The sequence below is a fragment of the Pelodiscus sinensis genome, chromosome W (assembly GCF_052426305.1).
Source record: "Pelodiscus sinensis isolate ZL-2025 chromosome W, ASM5242630v1, whole genome shotgun sequence".
Taxonomy (NCBI): Eukaryota; Metazoa; Chordata; order Testudines; family Trionychidae; genus Pelodiscus; species Pelodiscus sinensis.
Genome location: NC_143084.1, coordinates 12862586 through 12880927, shown reverse-complemented (window position 1 = coordinate 12880927; position 18342 = coordinate 12862586). Strand labels below are relative to the sequence as shown.

Below are 18342 nucleotides of genomic sequence, written 5' to 3'. Positions count from 1 at the left end.
AATTGGTACAGCTCTCTGTGGAAAGGTACTTATAGTAATAAGCTTTACTGATAGAGGGTGACTTCATACCAATATAACTCTCTAGGGCTGTGTCTAGACTGGCAAGTTTTTCCGCAAAATCATCTGCTTTTGTGGAAAAACTTGCCAGCTGTCTACACTGGCCGCTTGAATTTCCGGAAAAGCACTGACGATCTCATGTAAGATTGTCAGTGCTTTTCCGGAAATACTGTGCTGCTCCCGTTTGGGCAAAAGTCTTTTTCCGAAAGACTTTTGTGCAAAAGGGCCAGTGTAGACAGCATAGTTCTGTTTTCCACAAAAAAGCCCCGATTGCGAAAATGGCGATCGGGACTTTTTTGCGGAAAAGCGCGTCTAGATTGGCCACGGATGCTTTTCCGCAAAAAGTGCTTTTGCAGAAAAGCATCCTGCCAATCTAGATGCACTTTTCCGAAAATGCTTTTAATGGAAAAACTTTTCCGTTAAAAGCATTTTCGGAAAATCATGCCAGTGTAGACGTAGCCTATGTGTGTATGTCAGGGTTGTATTGAATTAGCAATATCAGTATAACACAGCATTATATTGGTACAAAAACAGTGTGCAACAGGCCTGAGTCAGAGATGGTTAAAAGCATGAACACGCTCTGGCAGATATTATCTATCCAAAAGAACACAGCGAGTGCTTCTATGGCCTCCAAGCTCCCTGCTTAATTCTGTTCTCACCTCTCATGTTGCTTACAGCTGATTTTTGGAGGCCAGTCCTTACTCAATGACTTGAATATGAACTCTCCCTGGGTAAGAGCATCATGTTGAAGATTAGGGAAGTCAATGTGTAGTCGACTATACAATTAACCAGTAAGAATCTTGTTGACTACATTGCATTCCCCCACCCCTTGTTGCCTCTGATACAGAGGCAGCAAGGGGGGAATCAGGAGCCAGTGCCACCTGCGCCTGCCACCTGCGCCCGCCCCCCCCCCCCCGGCGCGTGCTGCTGCTTCTATCAGAGGCAGCAGCAGGGGAGGGGGGACAGGGGAGGCTGCTGCAAAGCAGCCTCTGTCTGTGGGGAGCTTGGAGCAGGGGATGGGTGCAGACAGGGGCTGCTGTTACCTCATGCTGTTGCCTCTGCATCAGAGGCAGCAGTACAGGGTGGCAGGCAGCCAGTCTGCATGGGGCACTGGTTTTTAAATCGTCTCCCTTCATGGACTGGCTCCCCCTGCTGCCCTGTGCCGCTACCTCTGATAGAGAGGCAGCAGCGCAGGATGGCAGGGGGCTCACTGGGAGCGCACTAGTTGCCAGCCCCACCCCTGGGGCCTGTCAAATAGTTGTGTAACTGCTAAGATTTCATGTGGTTACATGACTATTCAATTACCCAATGTCTAACATCCCTATTGAAAATAGTGGTTTTATTCCAGAGCTGAGTCAAAAGTTAATTGGAATTAATTCTTGAGGTTCACCAGAGGAAGAATGAGGCTGGCTGGAAGGGGTTGATGCAGGCTGTAGGGAGCCTGTGCAGAGCCCTGGCCAATGAAGGAGAAGTTTGTTACTAGACCATCAGGGTGTGGCTTGCTGCGGCAGCCCTGCATATAAGGAGCTGCCCAGCAGAGAGAGTCAGTTAGGCCCTGACCAGGAAAGGCACAAGGCCTGGTTCCTGGAGAAGCACTTTCCATAGACCAGTGCTGGGTAGGCTCAGGGGGGCTAGAGAGGGAGGCTGCTGCCTGATACCTGCCAGGCTGCTGGCTTTGCTACAAGGACCAGGAGGGTGCAAAGGGTCACAGGAGAAGTGGCCCAGGGAACAAGAGCCAGTGAAGGGGAGTAGATGAAGGCAGGACAAGGCTGCTGTCAGAGGATCCCTGGGTTGGGACCCAGAGCAGTGGGCAGGCCTGGCCCCCCCCCTTCCCCCTTGCATCACACCTTGCCACCAAGGCATGGCCCATACAGACTGTGTGGCTTGCCCCTGGGACAGACGGGCTAGGCTTGTAAGCCACAGTTGGCCACAGTGGCAGTACAGAGTAAGGACTGCTGATACAACACCCCCAGAAGGGGAACAAGAGATCATTGGAGTGGGGCGCAATGAGGGTCTAGAACAGGAGTGAGGACGGGGGAGACACCAGCCAGGAGGCAGTGCCCTGCTAAGAGAGGACTAATTCTTTGGCCCGCCCCATGACAGAGAAGAAAGGAGGATAATCTACAAACTAATTAACCAAGGTCTAGAGCAGGAGTAGGCAATTATTTTTTATGAAGGTCCACTCCAAGAATTTAGAAAGTGGTTGAGGGCTGCACTCTTCCATGATATTAATGGAGGAGGTGCAGGGTCTGGAATGGCGGTTGGCTGCAGAAGGGAGCTTGGGTAAAGGGGGCAATTGTGACCTGGGGCACTGGACCGGGATGCAGGGGATTGGATTGTGACCTAGGACAGGGAATTGGGGTACAGGAGGGGGTGCAGGGGTTTGGGTTGTGAGCTAGGGCAGAAGGGGACTGTGATCTGGGGCAGGGGATTGGGGTGCTGGATCTGGGAGAGGGTATGGGTGTAGGTGGGGAGCAGAGGATTTGGGTATGTGGAATAAGAGGGCAGAGGGTTGTTGAAGGGAGGGGCTGGGGTGCTAGAGGCAGGGCCTGGTCAGGAGACTTACCAGCCAGCAGCTTGTTCCTGAATCAGCCTCCCTGCCTGCCCCACCCCCGCACAGGCTGCAGCCATGTGCTCTGTGAATAACTAGGAGCCCCTTAAAAAGCGACGAGGAGTCCTGTGGCACCTTATAGACTAACTGAAGTGTGGGAGCATAAGCTTTCGTGGGCAAAGACCCACTTTGTCAGATGCATGTAGTGGAAATTTCCAGAGGCAGGTATAAATATGCAGGCCAGGATCAGGCTGGAGATGACGAGGTGGATCCAATCAAGGAGGATGAGGCCCACTTCTAGCAGCTGATCTGGAGGTGTGAATTCCAAGAGAGCAGAAGCTGCTTTTGTACTTAGCTAGCCATTCACAGTCTTTGTTTAATCCAGAGTTGATTGTGTCAAACTTAAAGATGAACTGTAGCTCAGCAGTTTCTCTTTGAAGTCTGGTCCTGAAGTTTTTTTGCTGCAGGATGGCTACCTTGAGATCTGCAATTGTGTGTCCAGGGAGATTGAAGTGTTCCCCTACAGGTTTTTGTATGTTGCCATTCCTAATATCAGATTTGTGTCCATTGATTCTTTTACGTAGGGACTGTCCAGTTTGGCCGATGTATATAGCAGTGGGGCATTGTTGGCACATGATGACGTATATTACGTTGGTGGATGTGCAGGAGAATGTACCAGTGACAGTATGGCTGATCTGGTTAGGTCCTGTGATGGTGTTGCTGGTGTATATATGTGTGCAGAGTTGGCACCGAGGTTTGTTGCAAGGATTGGTTCCTGAGTTCGAGTTATTATGGTGCGGTGTGTAGTTGCTGGTGAGAATATGCTTCAGGTTGGCGGGTTGTCTGTGGGCAAGGACCAGCCTACCTCCCAAGGCCTGTGAAAGCGAGGGATCATTGTCCAGGATGGGTTGAAGATCACTAATGATGCGTTGGAGAGGTTTTAGCTGGTGACTGTAGGTGATGGCCAGTGGTGTTCTGTTGGTTTCTTTCTTGGGCTTGTCCCGTAGCAGGAGGCTTCTGGGTACACATCTGGCTCTGTCGATCTGTCTCCTCACTTCCTCGTGTGGGTATCGCAGTTTACAGAATGCTTGTTGAAGATCTTGTAGGTGTAGGTCTCTTTCTGAGGGGTTGGAGCATATGCGGTTGTACCTCAGTGCTTGGCTGTAAACAATGGATCGTGTGGTGTGTCCGGGATGGAAGCTGGAGGCATTCAGGTAAGTATAGCGGTCGGTAGGTTTTCGGTATAGGGTGGTATTGATATGACCATCACTTATTTGTATCGTGGTGTCCAGGAAATGGACCTCCCGTGTAGATTGGTCCATGCTGAGGTTGATGGTGGGGTGGAAGCTGTTGAAATCATGGTGAAATTCTTCCAGAGTCTCCTTCCCATGGGTCCAGATGATGAAGATGTCATCGATGTAGCGTAGGTAGAGAAAGGGTGTAAGTGGACAAGAGCTGAGGAAGCGTTGTTCCAGGTCAGCCATAAAAATGTTGGCGTATTGTGGGGCCATGCGGGTGCCCATAGCAGTGCCACTGGTCTGGAGGTATATGTTGTCACCAAATCTGAAATAGTTGTGTGTGAGGATAAATTCACAGAGTTCAGCCACCAGTTGTGCTGTGGCATCATCAGGAATACTGTTCCTGACAGCTTGTACTCCATCTGCATGTGGGATGTTTGTGTAGAGAGCCTCTACATCCATGGTGGCTAGGATGGTGTTTTCTGGAAGATCACCAATGCATTGTAGTTTTCTCAGGAAATCCGTAGTGTCACGATGGTGTTTTCTGGAAGATCTGAACAAATCGACACACCCTTAGAGCCCCGACCAGGGTTGTTCTATCTATTACCCAAGATCCACAAACCTGGAAATCCCGGACGCCCCATCATCTCGGGCATTGGCACTCTCACTGAAGGACTGTCTGGCTATGTGGACTCTCTGCTCAGACCCTACGCCACCAGCACTCCCAGTTACCTTCGTGACACTACGGATTTCCTGTTACTGAAACAGGCAGCTCCCATTGGCCAGTTTCTGGCCAGAAGCCGGCCAATGGGATTGTGCTGGGGTTGGAGCAGCTCCTGAAGTTTCCTCTCCTCCCCTCTGGGCTCAGTTTTTAAAGCAAAACTGCCCCGCAACTGCATTTGAGTGGTGTGTGGGTGGGGTGAGGAAAGCAGGGAGCCTGACTGGGGCTCCCTGCAGTGTCCGCGGGCCAAATCCAGTGGCTTGGCCAGGCCTGGTCTAGAGTGTGTTGACATGTTTTTTTATGTTTGGTGTTTAGTAGAAATCAATTAATGTAAGCAACCATCCATAAGAAAAAAATCAGAAATGTTTTTTTGGGGCAGGGGTGGAGGGTGAGAGCAAACTTACATTTCTATCTGGGGGAAGTTCATTAACCCCAAGCCAGTTACCCAGAATTTGTTTGGCTGGGAAGGAATAGGTACTTTTTAAAATAGATGTCAGGGAAATGCCTCCCCAAAATTTGAATGCTGAAATCAGTCAAGTCCAGGGCTGGATTCTTTGTGTGTGAAATCCAGCTAATGAAGTAGAAAAGGAACTGGAAATCCAGTTAAGTGGAATAATTGACACTAACTCTCTCTTGTTGGCATGGTAATACCCAGGAAATCCACAAATATAATCTTGATGTTCCCCCTGCCATGCATTTCAAAAGATTAAAATAGTGCTTGGAAAGCCAGTAGATTTTTATGATGATCAAAAAGTCAAAGAAGCTGCCAACATTAAAACTCCAGATATATTAGGAGTGGGAGGGGGGGAGAGAGTGTGAGAGTGTATGCAATGTATGGATATAAAAGAGATTTATGTCTTTAATCTAACCATCATTCAGGGGATAGAATAATAAAGGGAACAGAAACATGAGAGGGAATTAATCTGTTTAAACCAAAACCTGTTACTTCATTTAAATTATTAAAAAAGAGTAGTAATTATTGATAATCTTTTTTAGCAGTAGTAACAAGAACATTTAGCACTTTAAAGTACTTAAAAAATTTACCCCAGTTCAAATCCACAGCCTGGTCCCCCTGAAGAGAAGGATGACAAAAATCAGTGCTCCAAATTATTTAGCATTTTTAAACTCACATTTGATACTCTTAAAAGCCACCCCTCCCCAGTTTCCCACCTCAATGTAACTAAATTGCCTTGCGTATGGAATAATTGCTGCATGTAATATCTTTAACCCCAAAGATACAAACCACATATTTAAAGCAAAGAATGCTGCTGCTTATGTTAAAAATGTACATGTTTCCGATCTATAAATAATGGTGAAACAACTTGCTTTCTTCCCCCATCCCCCTGAGGCTTTAGCATGAGAAATGTTTCTCCTTGTATTCCTACCAGGAGCACAGCTTGCAGTTCTGGAATGCACCCAGAATTCCTTAGTCAGTGTCAAACCTAATGTTAAACAGCAGTCTTTTAACCCACTCTATTAAACACAGATTTGTCCAAGTGGAAGCGGTGAGTTCACAGACGTGTTCTCCTGTCTTGCAGGTGGTAAAGCGAAGGTGAGAGGAAGAGAAGTTGGAGATGGAACTGCCAAATCATGCCAAACAACTGCTACTGCAGCTGAACCAGCAACGAGCCAAAGGTTTCCTCTGTGACGTGATTATTGTGGTAGAAAATGCCCTGTTTCGTGCCCACAAGAACATCCTGGCAGCCAGCAGCATGTATTTCAAATCCCTCGTCCTGCATGACAACCTAATTAACTTAGACACGGACATGGTGAACCCCACTGTGTTCCGACAGATCTTAGACTTTATTTATACTGGGAAGCTCTTAACGACTGACCAGCCTGGTGAACAGAACTTTAATGCTCTTCTCACCGCAGCAAGCTACCTCCAACTGCACGACCTAGCAGCTCTCTGCAGGAAGAAGCTGAAGCGGAATGGGAGGTCTTTCTCTGGCAGGGCCGGTGGGCCCAGTATTGGGAGACCTCCCAGGAGTCAGAGGCTTTCTACCACTTCAGTCATCCAAACTCGTTATTCAGGGTCAACTGAGGGGATGAAGGGCTCACACTCAAAGGAGCTGCCAAAGGGAAAGGTCTCTGACGATGAGATCTTCATCGGCAGCTCTAACCAAGAGAACTCTCACTCCTTAAGCCGGGGAGCCAACAAGAACGGTAGTGGTGGTGGCAGTGCAAATGGAAGCAATGGTGACCAGGAGCTTGGCCTTGACTTGTCCAAAAAAAGCCCATCACTCCCCATGGCAGCCTCCCAGGATGACACGCAGCTCAGCGAAAGCCAGCATGGCTCTCCCCAATCTGCCTCAGCCCCTGCAGCCAACAGTGCCTCATCTTTCGACGAGTCTGCCGCTGGAGCCCCCCACAGTGCAGCAGACAGCAGTGAACCCATGAAGATGGACATGAACGAGGAGACTCACTCCCTGGCGGAGAGTGGCCAGCGCAAGAGCCTCCGGCACACTGCACGCAAAAAGGAGTGGATCAAGAAAGACAACGCTTTTGACTGGAATGAGGGGATCAAAGGTGGCGAGGAAAGCGAGGGGCTGCCCAATGGCATCCTGATGGGTCCCTTGTCCAAGTCGGCCGAGCGGAACCTAAGCAACGCCTATGGCCCGGAGCAGGCATTCCAGTGTAGAGAGGAGATTGAAAATGGCAAGGAGATGAGTGATGACAGTGGCCAGAGTGAGTGTGAAAGCGGTGGGCACACCAGTGCCAACTACGTTTACCGGCAGGAGGGGTTTGAGCCTGTGGCCTATGGTGACAACCTGTACGTCTGCATCCCCTGTGGCAAGGGCTTCCCTAGCTCTGAGCAGCTCAATGCCCACGTGGAGACGCACACCGAGGAAGACCTCTACATCAAGGAGGAAGGCACATATGATGATAAGGAGGAAGCCGAGGATTTGTCCAACCCTAACCAGCCCTACGCTGCAGAGTCCCGGCCCTTTAAATGCTCCATATGTGAAAAGAGCTACAAGGATCCGGCCACTCTGCGGCAGCACGAGAAGACTCACTGGCTGACACGGCCCTTCCCTTGCAACATCTGCGGCAAGATGTTCACGCAGCGGGGTACCATGACACGGCACATGCGCAGCCATTTAGGGCTCAAGCCCTTTGCTTGCGAGGAATGCGGGATGCGCTTTACCCGGCAGTACCGACTGACAGAGCATATGCGTGTCCACTCAGGAGAAAAACCCTATGAATGTCAACTGTGTGGTGGGAAATTCACCCAGCAGCGCAATCTGATCAGCCACCTGCGAATGCATACCTCTCCCACATAAGCCAAAGACTCCAGAATGAGCTTCGAGCCCATCCGCAGTGATTTACCTTTCTGTAAACTTGCTGCTTAAGAAGGCAACTCCCCTCCTTTGTTCGGTCATGGGCAGCCTAAACAAATGTAGCTTTAACATTTTTTATAAAAAGACAAATGTAGGTCCACAGCGGAGCTGATGCCATTCACAAATCATTCCCCACCCCTTCCTTCCCACATCTCAGTGGTGTGGCAAGAAATGCCATTTATTTTTGTGGGTGTTGATTTGGCCACTCTTCTTTTGATCCCCACACCCAGGTAACAGGAGTGAGGCCTCCTGACTATTGGATGGTAAGTAGGAATGGAGAGAGAAATTATATTGCCCAAAGGGAGATTGGATCAAGTTGGGCTGTACCAACCCTTTATTCACCTCTTGTTGGTACTCCTGTAGTGCTTTATAGACATTGATCAAGTGTTATTTCCTGCATTAATGAAAAGTGCAAGTGGAATTTGTCATCCACTGGCTACTCTGTGAGCTTTGCCTTTTGTGCTCGTGTTACAATATTAATGTCACAACCAGACTCAATAAGGGCATTTCTTGCCACTCCTTAAAAAAAAAAAAATTTAATGGACCAAGTGGCTACAAAGTGTTGGTTTTTCTGTGCCCATGGCGGAAGCTGTGGACTGACTATAACAGGGTTGGCAGCCCCTTTAGATTCTGTGGGAAGCTGAGATGATGAAGGGGAGGTGTTAGCCTTCCTTATGAGGTGGAGATGGCTAAAGCAGTCTACCTAGGTGTGTACCTAGTAGTGTTTCGGATGGCAACACATTCTTTTTCCTTTTTGGGTTTAGTCTTTAACCTTGGCATATCTAGCCACATGCCTCACCCCTCCTCTTCACCTCTGGAGCCTCACCCATGACTGAACGGGGCTGTGGATGCCCTGGGAATTTCTTTCAGTGAGCAGGGGGGGTCGTCTTTACTTTTCTAGTAGTTTTATATTAATATTCTTTGCTTAGCGATACTTGTTTTATTAAAGGAAAAAAACATTGTAATGTTTATGCCAGGGGTGGGGAACCTAAGGTCCGGGGGCCGGATGCGGCCCCTGGCTTGCTTGGATCTGGCCTCCAGGGCTCAGGGCTCTCCCCCAGCATTGGGCAGCCTGTGCTGATGCTCCAGCCCCCAATGCCCCCTGCAGGGCTGGAGCACACAAAATCTACTAGCCTGAGCCCCCCTAGGCTTTGCTGTGTGATGGGAATGTAGGGGGTGTCTTTCTGCTTCTCAGTCAGGGGGCCATGTCAGTGAAGGCTTGTTTGGGGGGGGGGTTTGCTTCTCACTTGTGTGCAGCCCCTGACTGATTTTGGGTGTGTGTGTCAGCAGCCCCCACCCCTGGTTTATGTGAATGTTTGAACTGGAAGGTCTGAGGTTAATTTTGGGGGTGGGTGGGGTAGGGAAGGGGTTTGATGTAGGCTGGACTTACTACAAGTTCCTTAGGTATGTGTGTGTGTGTGTGTGTGTGTGTGTGTGTGTGTGTGTGTGTGTGTGTGTTTAGCTTTCCTCCCTCACTAAAGAGCGAGTCTGTTTGAACAGACCCATTACCTTTGCTACCTCTTGAATTCATGCAAACAGTAAGATGGTTAGTGAAAGATTAGGTGTGTATTTTTGTTCTTTAATTTACCTTCTACTTTATACATTTACTTACAATAAAACTCAAGGGATTTTTTACCACCCCATCCTTCCATCAAAAGTCAGCTAGAAAACTGTTAAAACAAAGCGCAGCCAAAGACAAAAATGTATTAAGCCAGAAACCCCAGTGGATAGATGCTTAAATGGTTCACTCAGCAAACTCTTTGGCTTTTTGTAGTCACTTTTAGATAAAAGGAAGGAAACGTCTTAGAGCGTCTGGACCCTTTCCAGTTTTGTTTATTGATCCTGGATGCTATGGAAAAAAGGCCCCTTTGTCCTCCATTTTCCCAGCACATCTGGGTCAGTGTGTAATCACCTGGCAGGGCAGAGGATGAGGGGAATAGCAGCCTATAACCTACTAGAAACCAGAGTGCAATAAGATGGGGAGCGCGTCGGGGAGAACAAAATGTTTCATATCCTCCCTTTCAGAAAATTTCTCTCACACTCACACACCCCAAAATGAAAAAAGCAACTATGTTTTTTTTTTGTTTGTTTGTTTATTTTTTGTAACATCTGCCTAAGACATCACAGCCAACAGCTGCTGTTGGTTTAGGAGAGAAGACAGAGAATTTAGCCTTCCAATTCTTGGCCCTTTGACTTTGTTGGCATGCCCTTGTGGAAAGCTATGGCTTATTTCAAGCCTCCCATGACTGGTGGAGCGTGGTGGCAAAAATTCACAGCCAGTAGAATCATCTTCTGAACTGAGTAAGGTTTACACACACCCCAACCATCCTGGCTCAAAACCATTGTCCTTTTTATTCCTAGGGTTCACTGAACCCTGCATGTCGTCTTTAAAAAAAAAACCCTAAGTTTAGACCCCCAAAAAAGAAGCAAGCACGTTCAATTTAAACAAAGAAATATAAGCTTCATTGTCACTAGGGTTTTTCTGTTAAGGTAGATTATTCCATAAGAAGTTTTTGGGAGTCATTTGAATGAACTGAGAACTGGAATCCAGGCTCCATGTACTAGACAAAACCAAACCTTGCTGCGTCTTGGCCTGGTATCACATTCCAAGGAACACACTTGCCCCCCCCACACCTTTGACCTCCCACCCCTTCTCACACCACACTGGTTGTTCTGGTGCCAATGTCTTGTTGCGCCTAGACTCTGACAATGTGAGTCAAGGGGCACCAGTGGGGTGCTGAGATGTGCTGGGTTTTAGTGTCTTTAACATTTCCATTTTTTTTTTAAATCTTCCTCTTATACCTTGCCAAACCTTCCTGAGACTGTCCCTTGAAACATTTGAATAGTGAAGGCCTCATCTAGCCACCTTCTCCTTAGAGAAGGCTTGAGCTGGGCCAAGGAACACCAGTGCCAGGTTAGCTTCTAGGCTATTTTTATCCCTCCTCTTCCACTTTTTCCCCTCTCTCTAAGGGTACGTCTAAACTCCGTTGACGGAGCCATGTAGATTTGTTTTTTTGGCAAAGGGAAATGAAGCTGTGATTTAAATGATCGCGGCTTCATTTACATTTACACGGCTGCCGCGCTGAGCCAACAAACAGCTGATCAGCTGTTTGTCGGCTTGCGCGCTAGTCTGGACGCTCCCCTGCCGACATCAAAGCCCTTTGTCGGCAGCCCCGGTAAACCTCATCCCACGAGGAATAACGGGGCTGCCGACAAAGGGCTTTGATGTCGGCAGGGGAGCATCCAGACTAGCGCGCTGAGCGGACAAACAGCTGATCAGCTGTTTGTTGGCTCAGCGCGGCAGCCATGTAAATTTAAATGAAGCAGCGATCATTTAAATCGCGGCTTCATTTGCCTTTGCCTATGTGTCTAATCTACATACCTCTGACGACAGAGGCATGTAGTCTAGACACAGCCTAAAAGTCCTAAGCTGAAATGAAACTTGCATTGGTTTAGAATGCAGACAGAGAAGAATTCCCATTGCTGCTGGCTGGCTAAGAAACCACCAGTCCAGAGTTTCAAAATGATTTTTCAGCTCTTTTGTACAGGAACACACGGCTGTGGATGGGCTTTGCTCCTTGTGTTGTGGGGTATGTTTGTTTGTTGATTGTGGTGCTACAGTGAATGTCTCCATTCTGTGCTGCAGTTTGCTGAGCTGCATCTGCCACACACTCCCAACCTCTCTGACATGTCAATGGGGACTGGCCAGGCTCTGAGTTGCTAGAGCAAAGCTGGCAGTGGGAAGAAGGGGGTGGGGTGTGCAGAATGCAGCTTCAGGAAATTAGCTTAATCTGTGAGGGTATGTCTACACTACCACCCTAGTTCGAACTAGGAGGGTAATGTAGGCATACCGCACTTGCAAATGAAGCCCGGGATTTGAATTTCCCAGGCTTCATTTGCATAAGCCGGCCGGCGCCATTTTTAAATGCCAGCTTGTTCGAACCCCGTGCCGCGCGGCTACACGGGGCACGGGCTAGATAGTTCGAACTAGCAAGCCATTCCGAACTATCTGTACACCTCGGCACGGGGTTCGAACAAGCCGGCATTTAAAAATGGCGCCGGCCGGCTTATGCAAATGAAGCCTGGGAAATTCAAATCCCGGGCTTCATTTGCAAGTGCAGTATGCCTACATTACCCCACTAGTTCGAACTAGGAGGGTAGTGTAGACATACCCTGATTTACTGAGCCAAAACATGGAGTAACCCCAGAGATGCAGAGCACTAAGAGCTAGGTATTGTTATTTAGCAGATACCCCACTCCCTCTTGTTTGATTAGACTTACAGGTGTATGTGGGTGATTTTGTTTTGGCTTGTTTCTTAAGCCTTGAGAATCATTTTGAAGTTTCAGGACCCAATGCTATATTTTTTTAATAGAACCTCCTTTTTAAATTTTCTTCTCCCCTGAGCACTTAAACAATATGACACAAAGTCTGTGTACAGCAAGAGTGTTGTACAAAAGGAAATTTTCTTTTTCAAGTAGATGTGTAGAGGTGTGTTCCATAGACTGAATAGAAACAACATTTTCCAAATTGTGACAGTAATAATGATGAATAACTAATAATACTCAAAACTTCAGGGACTGTTTGAGGCCTGCTTGGAGGCCTAGACACTCAACTGCATTTGTACAACATAGTATTGTATCAAGCATGTTTCTGTATTTTAATGAGAAAGCAAAACACTAGTTTCATATTTAAGATTTTAAGAGTTGGGGGGGGGGGGGGGGAGTTACATTTTTTAATTTTGTTTTTGTTTTTTTAAGATGCACAAAGAGCCTCAATTAATAAAACAATTTAAAAACAAAATATGGAGGCCAGGCAGCTTAAATATATGCTTTAGTCACTTAGTTCCAGAATGTTTTTCGAGTAACAGGATAAAATAGCAGAAGTTGTATAAAAAAAGCTCATACCCAAATTCACAAAACTATTTTTTAAACCAAAGCACATTTGAATGAGTGTGGAATCTCACTTGGCTCAGAAAAATACTAATATATTTATCTCACTGTTTACATAAATTTTTACAGTTTCAGACCTCAACAGATATAGGGGCCAGTCAAAATTAATCTTTGATTTTTCCACTGATTTGTCTTTGAAGGCTAAAGCAACATTTCTTAAACTACCAGCACACAAAAGAGTCATCTATGAATCACACTGCATTCCAACGCTACTTAGGTTTTGGGAGATGTAATTAGGGAAATGGGGTTATTTTATTTTTTGTCCTCACAGCTCTTAAGATTCAGAGGGGTAGCCGAGTTACTCTGTACGGGTATGTCTACACTACCCCCCTAGTTCGAACTAGGGGGGTAATGTATGCATACCGAACTTGCTAATGAAGCCCGGGATTTGAATTTCCCGGGCTTCATTAGCATAAAGCCGCGCCGCCATTTTTAAAAGCCGGCTAGTGCGAACCCCGTGCCGCGCGGCTACACGCGGCACGGACTAGATAGTTCGGATTAGGCTTCCTAATCCGAACTATCTGTACACCTCGTTCTACGAGGCGTACAGATAGTTCGGATTAGAAGCCTAATCCGAACTATCTAGTCCGTGCCGCGTGTAGCCGCGCGGCACGGGGTTCGCACTAGCCGGCTTTTAAAAATGGCGGCGCTGGCTTTATGCTAATGAAGCCCGGGAAATTCAAATCCCGGGCTTCATTAGCAAGTTCGGTATGCATACATTACCCCCCCTAGTTCAAACTAGGGGGGTAGTGTAGACATACCCTATAGGATAAACTTTAAAAACAACAAATAGTCTGGTAGCACTTCAAAGACTAACAAAACATGTAGATGGTAGCATGAGCTTTCGTGGGCACAGCCCACTTCTTCAGATGACCGGAGTTATGAGTTTAGGATGTGCAGACCCAAAATAAATTGGGGAGAAGGGGGGGAAGGGAAAAAATGGGGGGGGGGGGACGACAAAAGGAGTCAGTGGACATATAAATATCAAAGGGAAAACTGAGCTGGTGTGTAACAGGCAAAAACTGATAGTCTATAAGGACTATTAGTTAGCAATTAGAGAGGAAGAGTACTAACACCAGATTCTACACAGACAAAGAACCATTGGCACCTTCTTTGGTTGGTTGGTTGATAATGTCCCAGCCATCCCATATCCCGGTTCATACCATTTGCATAAGAATTAAACTTGTGAAGGAAGTTAAGTTCCAACCCTTCTCTGTGTATTTGGCTTGTGGAATTGGTCTGAAACAAAACAGCGACTTGAAGATCCATTAATGAGTGTCCAGGAAGATTAAACTGTTCTCCAACAGGTTTTTGTGTGTTGCCCTTTCAGATATCTGATTTGTGTCCATTAATTCTTTCCCACAGACACTGTCCAGTTTGGCCAATATACATGGCAGTGGGGCATTGTGGGGGAGGTCTAGGTTGGATATTAGGTAAAACTATTCCCTAGGAGGGTGGTGAAGCACTGGGATGGGTTACCTAGGGAAGTACTGGAGTCTCCATCCCTAGAAGTGTTTAAGTCTCGGCTTGACAAAGCCCTGGCCGGGTTGATTTAGTTGGGATTGGTCCTGCCTAGAGCAGGGGGCTGGACTTGATGACCTTCTGAGGTCTCTTCCAGCTCTATGAGTCTATGATCACATTAATGGATGTGCAGTTAAATGAGCCTCTGATTTGGTGGCTTCTGTGGTTGGGTCCAGTGATGAAATCATAGAATCATAGGGTATGTCTACACTACAGCACTATTTCGAATTAACTTAATTCAAAACAGTTTTTGTGTATAGATGTGTTATTTCGAATTAGCTTAATTCAAATTAACTATTTCGAAATAGTGTTTTGCTATTTCGAAATAGCGTGTCCACACTGAGTGGACCCTGAACCGAAGTTAAGGCTGGCTGGAACCAGTGCCGGCAGGGCATCAGGTTAGGACTTAGTGTGTGGGGCTGCTGCCTGAGGCTAACTGAGCTCCATGCTTAAAGGGACCCGACCCCCGCCCCGGACAGACAGTTCTCAGGGTTCCCCGCTTGCTTGTCTAACTCGATGAGGGACAGCAAAGCAGTCCTGTCTTGGAGTGCCCTGAGTGCCCGCACTCGGGACACCACAGCACTCGGTCACATGGAGCCAGAGCTGCCCCTGGGCACGCCGGTGCATCTCGTGGGGTCGGTGCCATCAGCCTGGCTGCACTTGCTGCAGGCTGCCATCCGGGGGGTCCATTGGGGGGCTGTCAGGATCCAGGCGGCCCTGAGGGAGAGCCTCCACCACGAGGAGCCCTCAGAGCCTCCCTGGTCCTCCCCACCGAGGGCTCGTGCCCCATTCCTCCCTCACGTCCTTCCACTTACCCCTCCCTAGCCCCCTTCCTGATGTCAAACAAAAGACACGTGTGTTCAAAAACAGAAACTGGGTTTATTGAACAAAACTGGGGGGGGTGCGGGAAATGAGCCTCTGGGGAGACTGGGAAAAGAGAAGAGAGAGGGTGGAAGAGGGGAGGGGGAAACCTGGGAGGAGGGAGCTGGAAGGGGGAAGCAAGGGGAAGAAGGGGGAGGGGAAGCTCAGGGTTGGGGGTCTCACCAGACCAACCTGACTTTCATGCAAACCTGCTCCTGGCTTTTGGTGGCCAGGCTGGCAGCTATCCTTCCATAGACGGTCGTGTTCCTCCATCTAGGGCTGAGATCATGGACATTGGGGGCATCCCCCCCAAACCTGAATAAGGTCCATGATCTCCACCCTGGACCAGGAAGGTGCCCACCTTCTCCAGCCCCTGTCGGGCGCCTGGGAGCTGGCAGACTGCTCCTGAGGAGCAGTGGAGGGCTGGCTGCCAGTGACTTGCTGGCTCATGTTTTGGGGCCACTGGGTCAGGGGCTCCGGTGGCCACTGCTGGCTCTGGGCTGGCAGGCTTGGAGCTGGCACAGGCACTGTGGCCAGGGTCTACCCCTTTAATGGCTCCGGGGCTGGGGGAGAGGAGAGTACGTTTTCCTGGTTGTGCCCAGAGTGGCCACCAGGGCTCCCTGGGAAGGGCTGGAGGCCCCCTGTTTCGAATTAAGTGTCTACACAGCACTTATTTCGAATTAGCTATTTCGAATTAGGTGTTATTCCTCGTAGAATGAGGTTTACCTAATTCGAAATAAGGGCTCTGCTATTTTGAATTTATTTCGAAATAGCGGTTTGTATGTGTAACTGCTGTTATTTCAGATTAACTCTGTAGTGTAGACATAGCCATAAAAATCATAGAATACTGGGACTGGAAGGGACCTCAAGAGATCATTGAGTCCAGTCCCCTGCCCTCACGGCAGGACCAAATACTGTCTAGACCATCCCTGATAGACATTTATCTAACCTGCTCTTAAATATCTCCAGAGATGGAGATTCCACAACCTCCCTGGTGTAGATGTGTGGGCAGAGTTGGCTGATTGCAGAGGTGGGTTCCTGGATGATTATGATGTAGCTGTGTGGCATGGTTACTGGAAAAAAAATTCAGGTTAGGGGGTTGTCTGTAAGTGAGACTAGGTCTTTCCCCCAAGGCCTGTGAGAGTGAGGGATCATTTTCCAAGATAGGTTGTAGATTGTGGATAATGCATTGGAGGGGTTTAAGTTGTGGACTGTAGGTAATGACAAGTGGAATTCTGTTGTTTTCTTTTTTGGGTCTGTCTTGAAGTAATTCATGTCTGGGTATTTTTTTGGCTCTGTTGATCTATTTTTTCACTTCTCCAGGTGGGTATTTCAGTTTTAGGGATGCTCTATATAGATCCTGTAGGTGTTTGTCTCTGTCTGTGGGATTGGAACACATCTGGTTGTATCTTTGGGCTTGGCTGTAAACAATAGATTGAGAAATGTGTCTTGGATGGAAGCTGGAGGTATGAAGGTTTGAATCAAGATACTGGATGGCTGGGACATTATCAACCAACCAACCAATGAAGGTGCCAGTGGTTCTTTGTCTGTGTAGAATCTGGTTTTATTTCTCTTCCTCTCTAATTGCTAACTAATGGTCCTTATCTGCTTCTTTTAACTATCCAGTTTTTAGGTGCTTATAGACTATCAGCTTTGCTTGTTACACACCAGCTCGGTTTTTCCCTTTGATATTTATATACACACCCATTTTTGTTTCTGGACATCCAACACTCCTGTCATCTGAAGAAGTGGGCTGTGCCCATGACAGCTCATGATACCATCTACGTGTTTTGTTAGTCTATAAAGTGCTACCAGACTATTTGTTGTTTTTTTAAGTTTAGCCCATAAGAGATACTACATCAGAAGGTTTATGTTGGGTGTGGAATCTTTGTTGAGAGGGTGGTTTCTGATGCTTCTGATGTTCCATTGCAAAAAGGAAATTCCGCAGCCTATCATTGACAACTAGGGTAGAGTAGGCCTTGGATCTGTGCCAAGGCTGTTCTCTGAGGCCGTGTCCAGACTCAGGGGTTTTTTCGGGAAAAGTAGCCTTTTCCCGAAAAAACTTCCCCTGCGTCCAGACTCAAGCCGCGTTCTTTCGAAATTATTTCGAAAACGCGGCTTTTCTTTCAATGGCGGTAAACCTCGTTTCTCGAGGAAGAACGCCTTCCTTCGAAAGTTCCTCTTTCGAAGGAAGGCGTTCTTCAATGTAAAGAGGCCGTCTTCGAAAGAGAGCATCCAGACTCGCTGGGTGCTCTCTTTCGAAAAAGCGGATTTTTCTTTCGAAAGATCCGCCTGCAGTCTAGACGCGATCTTTCGAAAGATGCTTTCGAAAGAGCATCTTTCGAAAGAAGCCTGCAGTCTAGACATAGCCTGAGGGTTTGGTTGTGTTAGCAGCAGAGTGGGGAGAAATGAGACCCTAGAAAAGAGAAGCTAAAGCCGCTCTACCCAGTACGCTTCCCTAACATTGGCCATAAGAGCTGGGCTAATCTCATATTCTATCTCTTTATTGGGAGCTACAAAAAAAAAAAAAAACCACACACCCAAAAGCCAAGCCCTGCACTGTGGGATAGCTGGCAGAAGCCACAAAGACCACAGGAGACACCAAAGAGCTCTTGCTGTACAGCTTCTGTGAGTCCTTGTCGCTGTGGAAGAGAAAGGAAAGTGTGACTTTCAACTGACCCTCTGCACTGAATAAAAACTATTGGGCTGTGTCTACACTGGGCCACTTATTCCGGAAAAGCAGCCGCTTTTCCGGAATAAGCTGCGAGCTGTCTACACTGGCCCTTGAATTTCCAGAAAAGCAATGACGATCTACTGTAAAATTGTCAGTGTTTTTCCGGAAAAACTATGCTGCTCCCGTTCGGGCAAAAGTCCTTTTCCAGAAAAACTGTTCCAGAAAAGGGCCAGTGTAGACAGCACAGTAGTCTTTTCTGCAAAAAAGCCCCGATCGCGAAAATGACGAGCGGGGCTTTTTTCTGGAAAAGCGCGTCTAGATTGGCCATGGATGCCTTTCCGGAAAAAGTGCTTTTCCAGAAAAGCATCCTGCCAATGTAGACACGCTTTTTCCGGAAATACTTATAACAGAAAACTGTTCCGTTTTAA

At 47.6% G+C, this 18342-nt stretch overlaps 1 protein-coding gene across 6 annotated transcripts in view; it reads left to right on the top strand.

Annotated features, from left to right (window-relative positions):
- LOC102460042 (hypermethylated in cancer 2 protein) overlaps nt 1-10971 on the top strand; it is a 186886-nt gene extending 175915 nt beyond the window's left edge. For 4 of the 6 annotated variants that reach the window (XM_075897821.2, XM_075897818.2, XM_075897817.2 and 1 more), the window contains one exon: nt 6106-10970. In XM_075897821.2, the coding sequence (XP_075753936.1) occupies nt 6142-7851 (1710 nt within the window). In that variant the 5' untranslated portion in view covers nt 6106-6141 and the 3' untranslated portion in view covers nt 7852-10970. Of the gene's footprint in view, nt 1-6105 lie in introns of all 6 variants that reach the window. The other 2 variants (XM_075897828.2, XM_075897829.2) reach the window with 1 other exon arrangement.
- The last annotated feature ends 7371 nt before the right edge of the window (nt 10972-18342 follow it).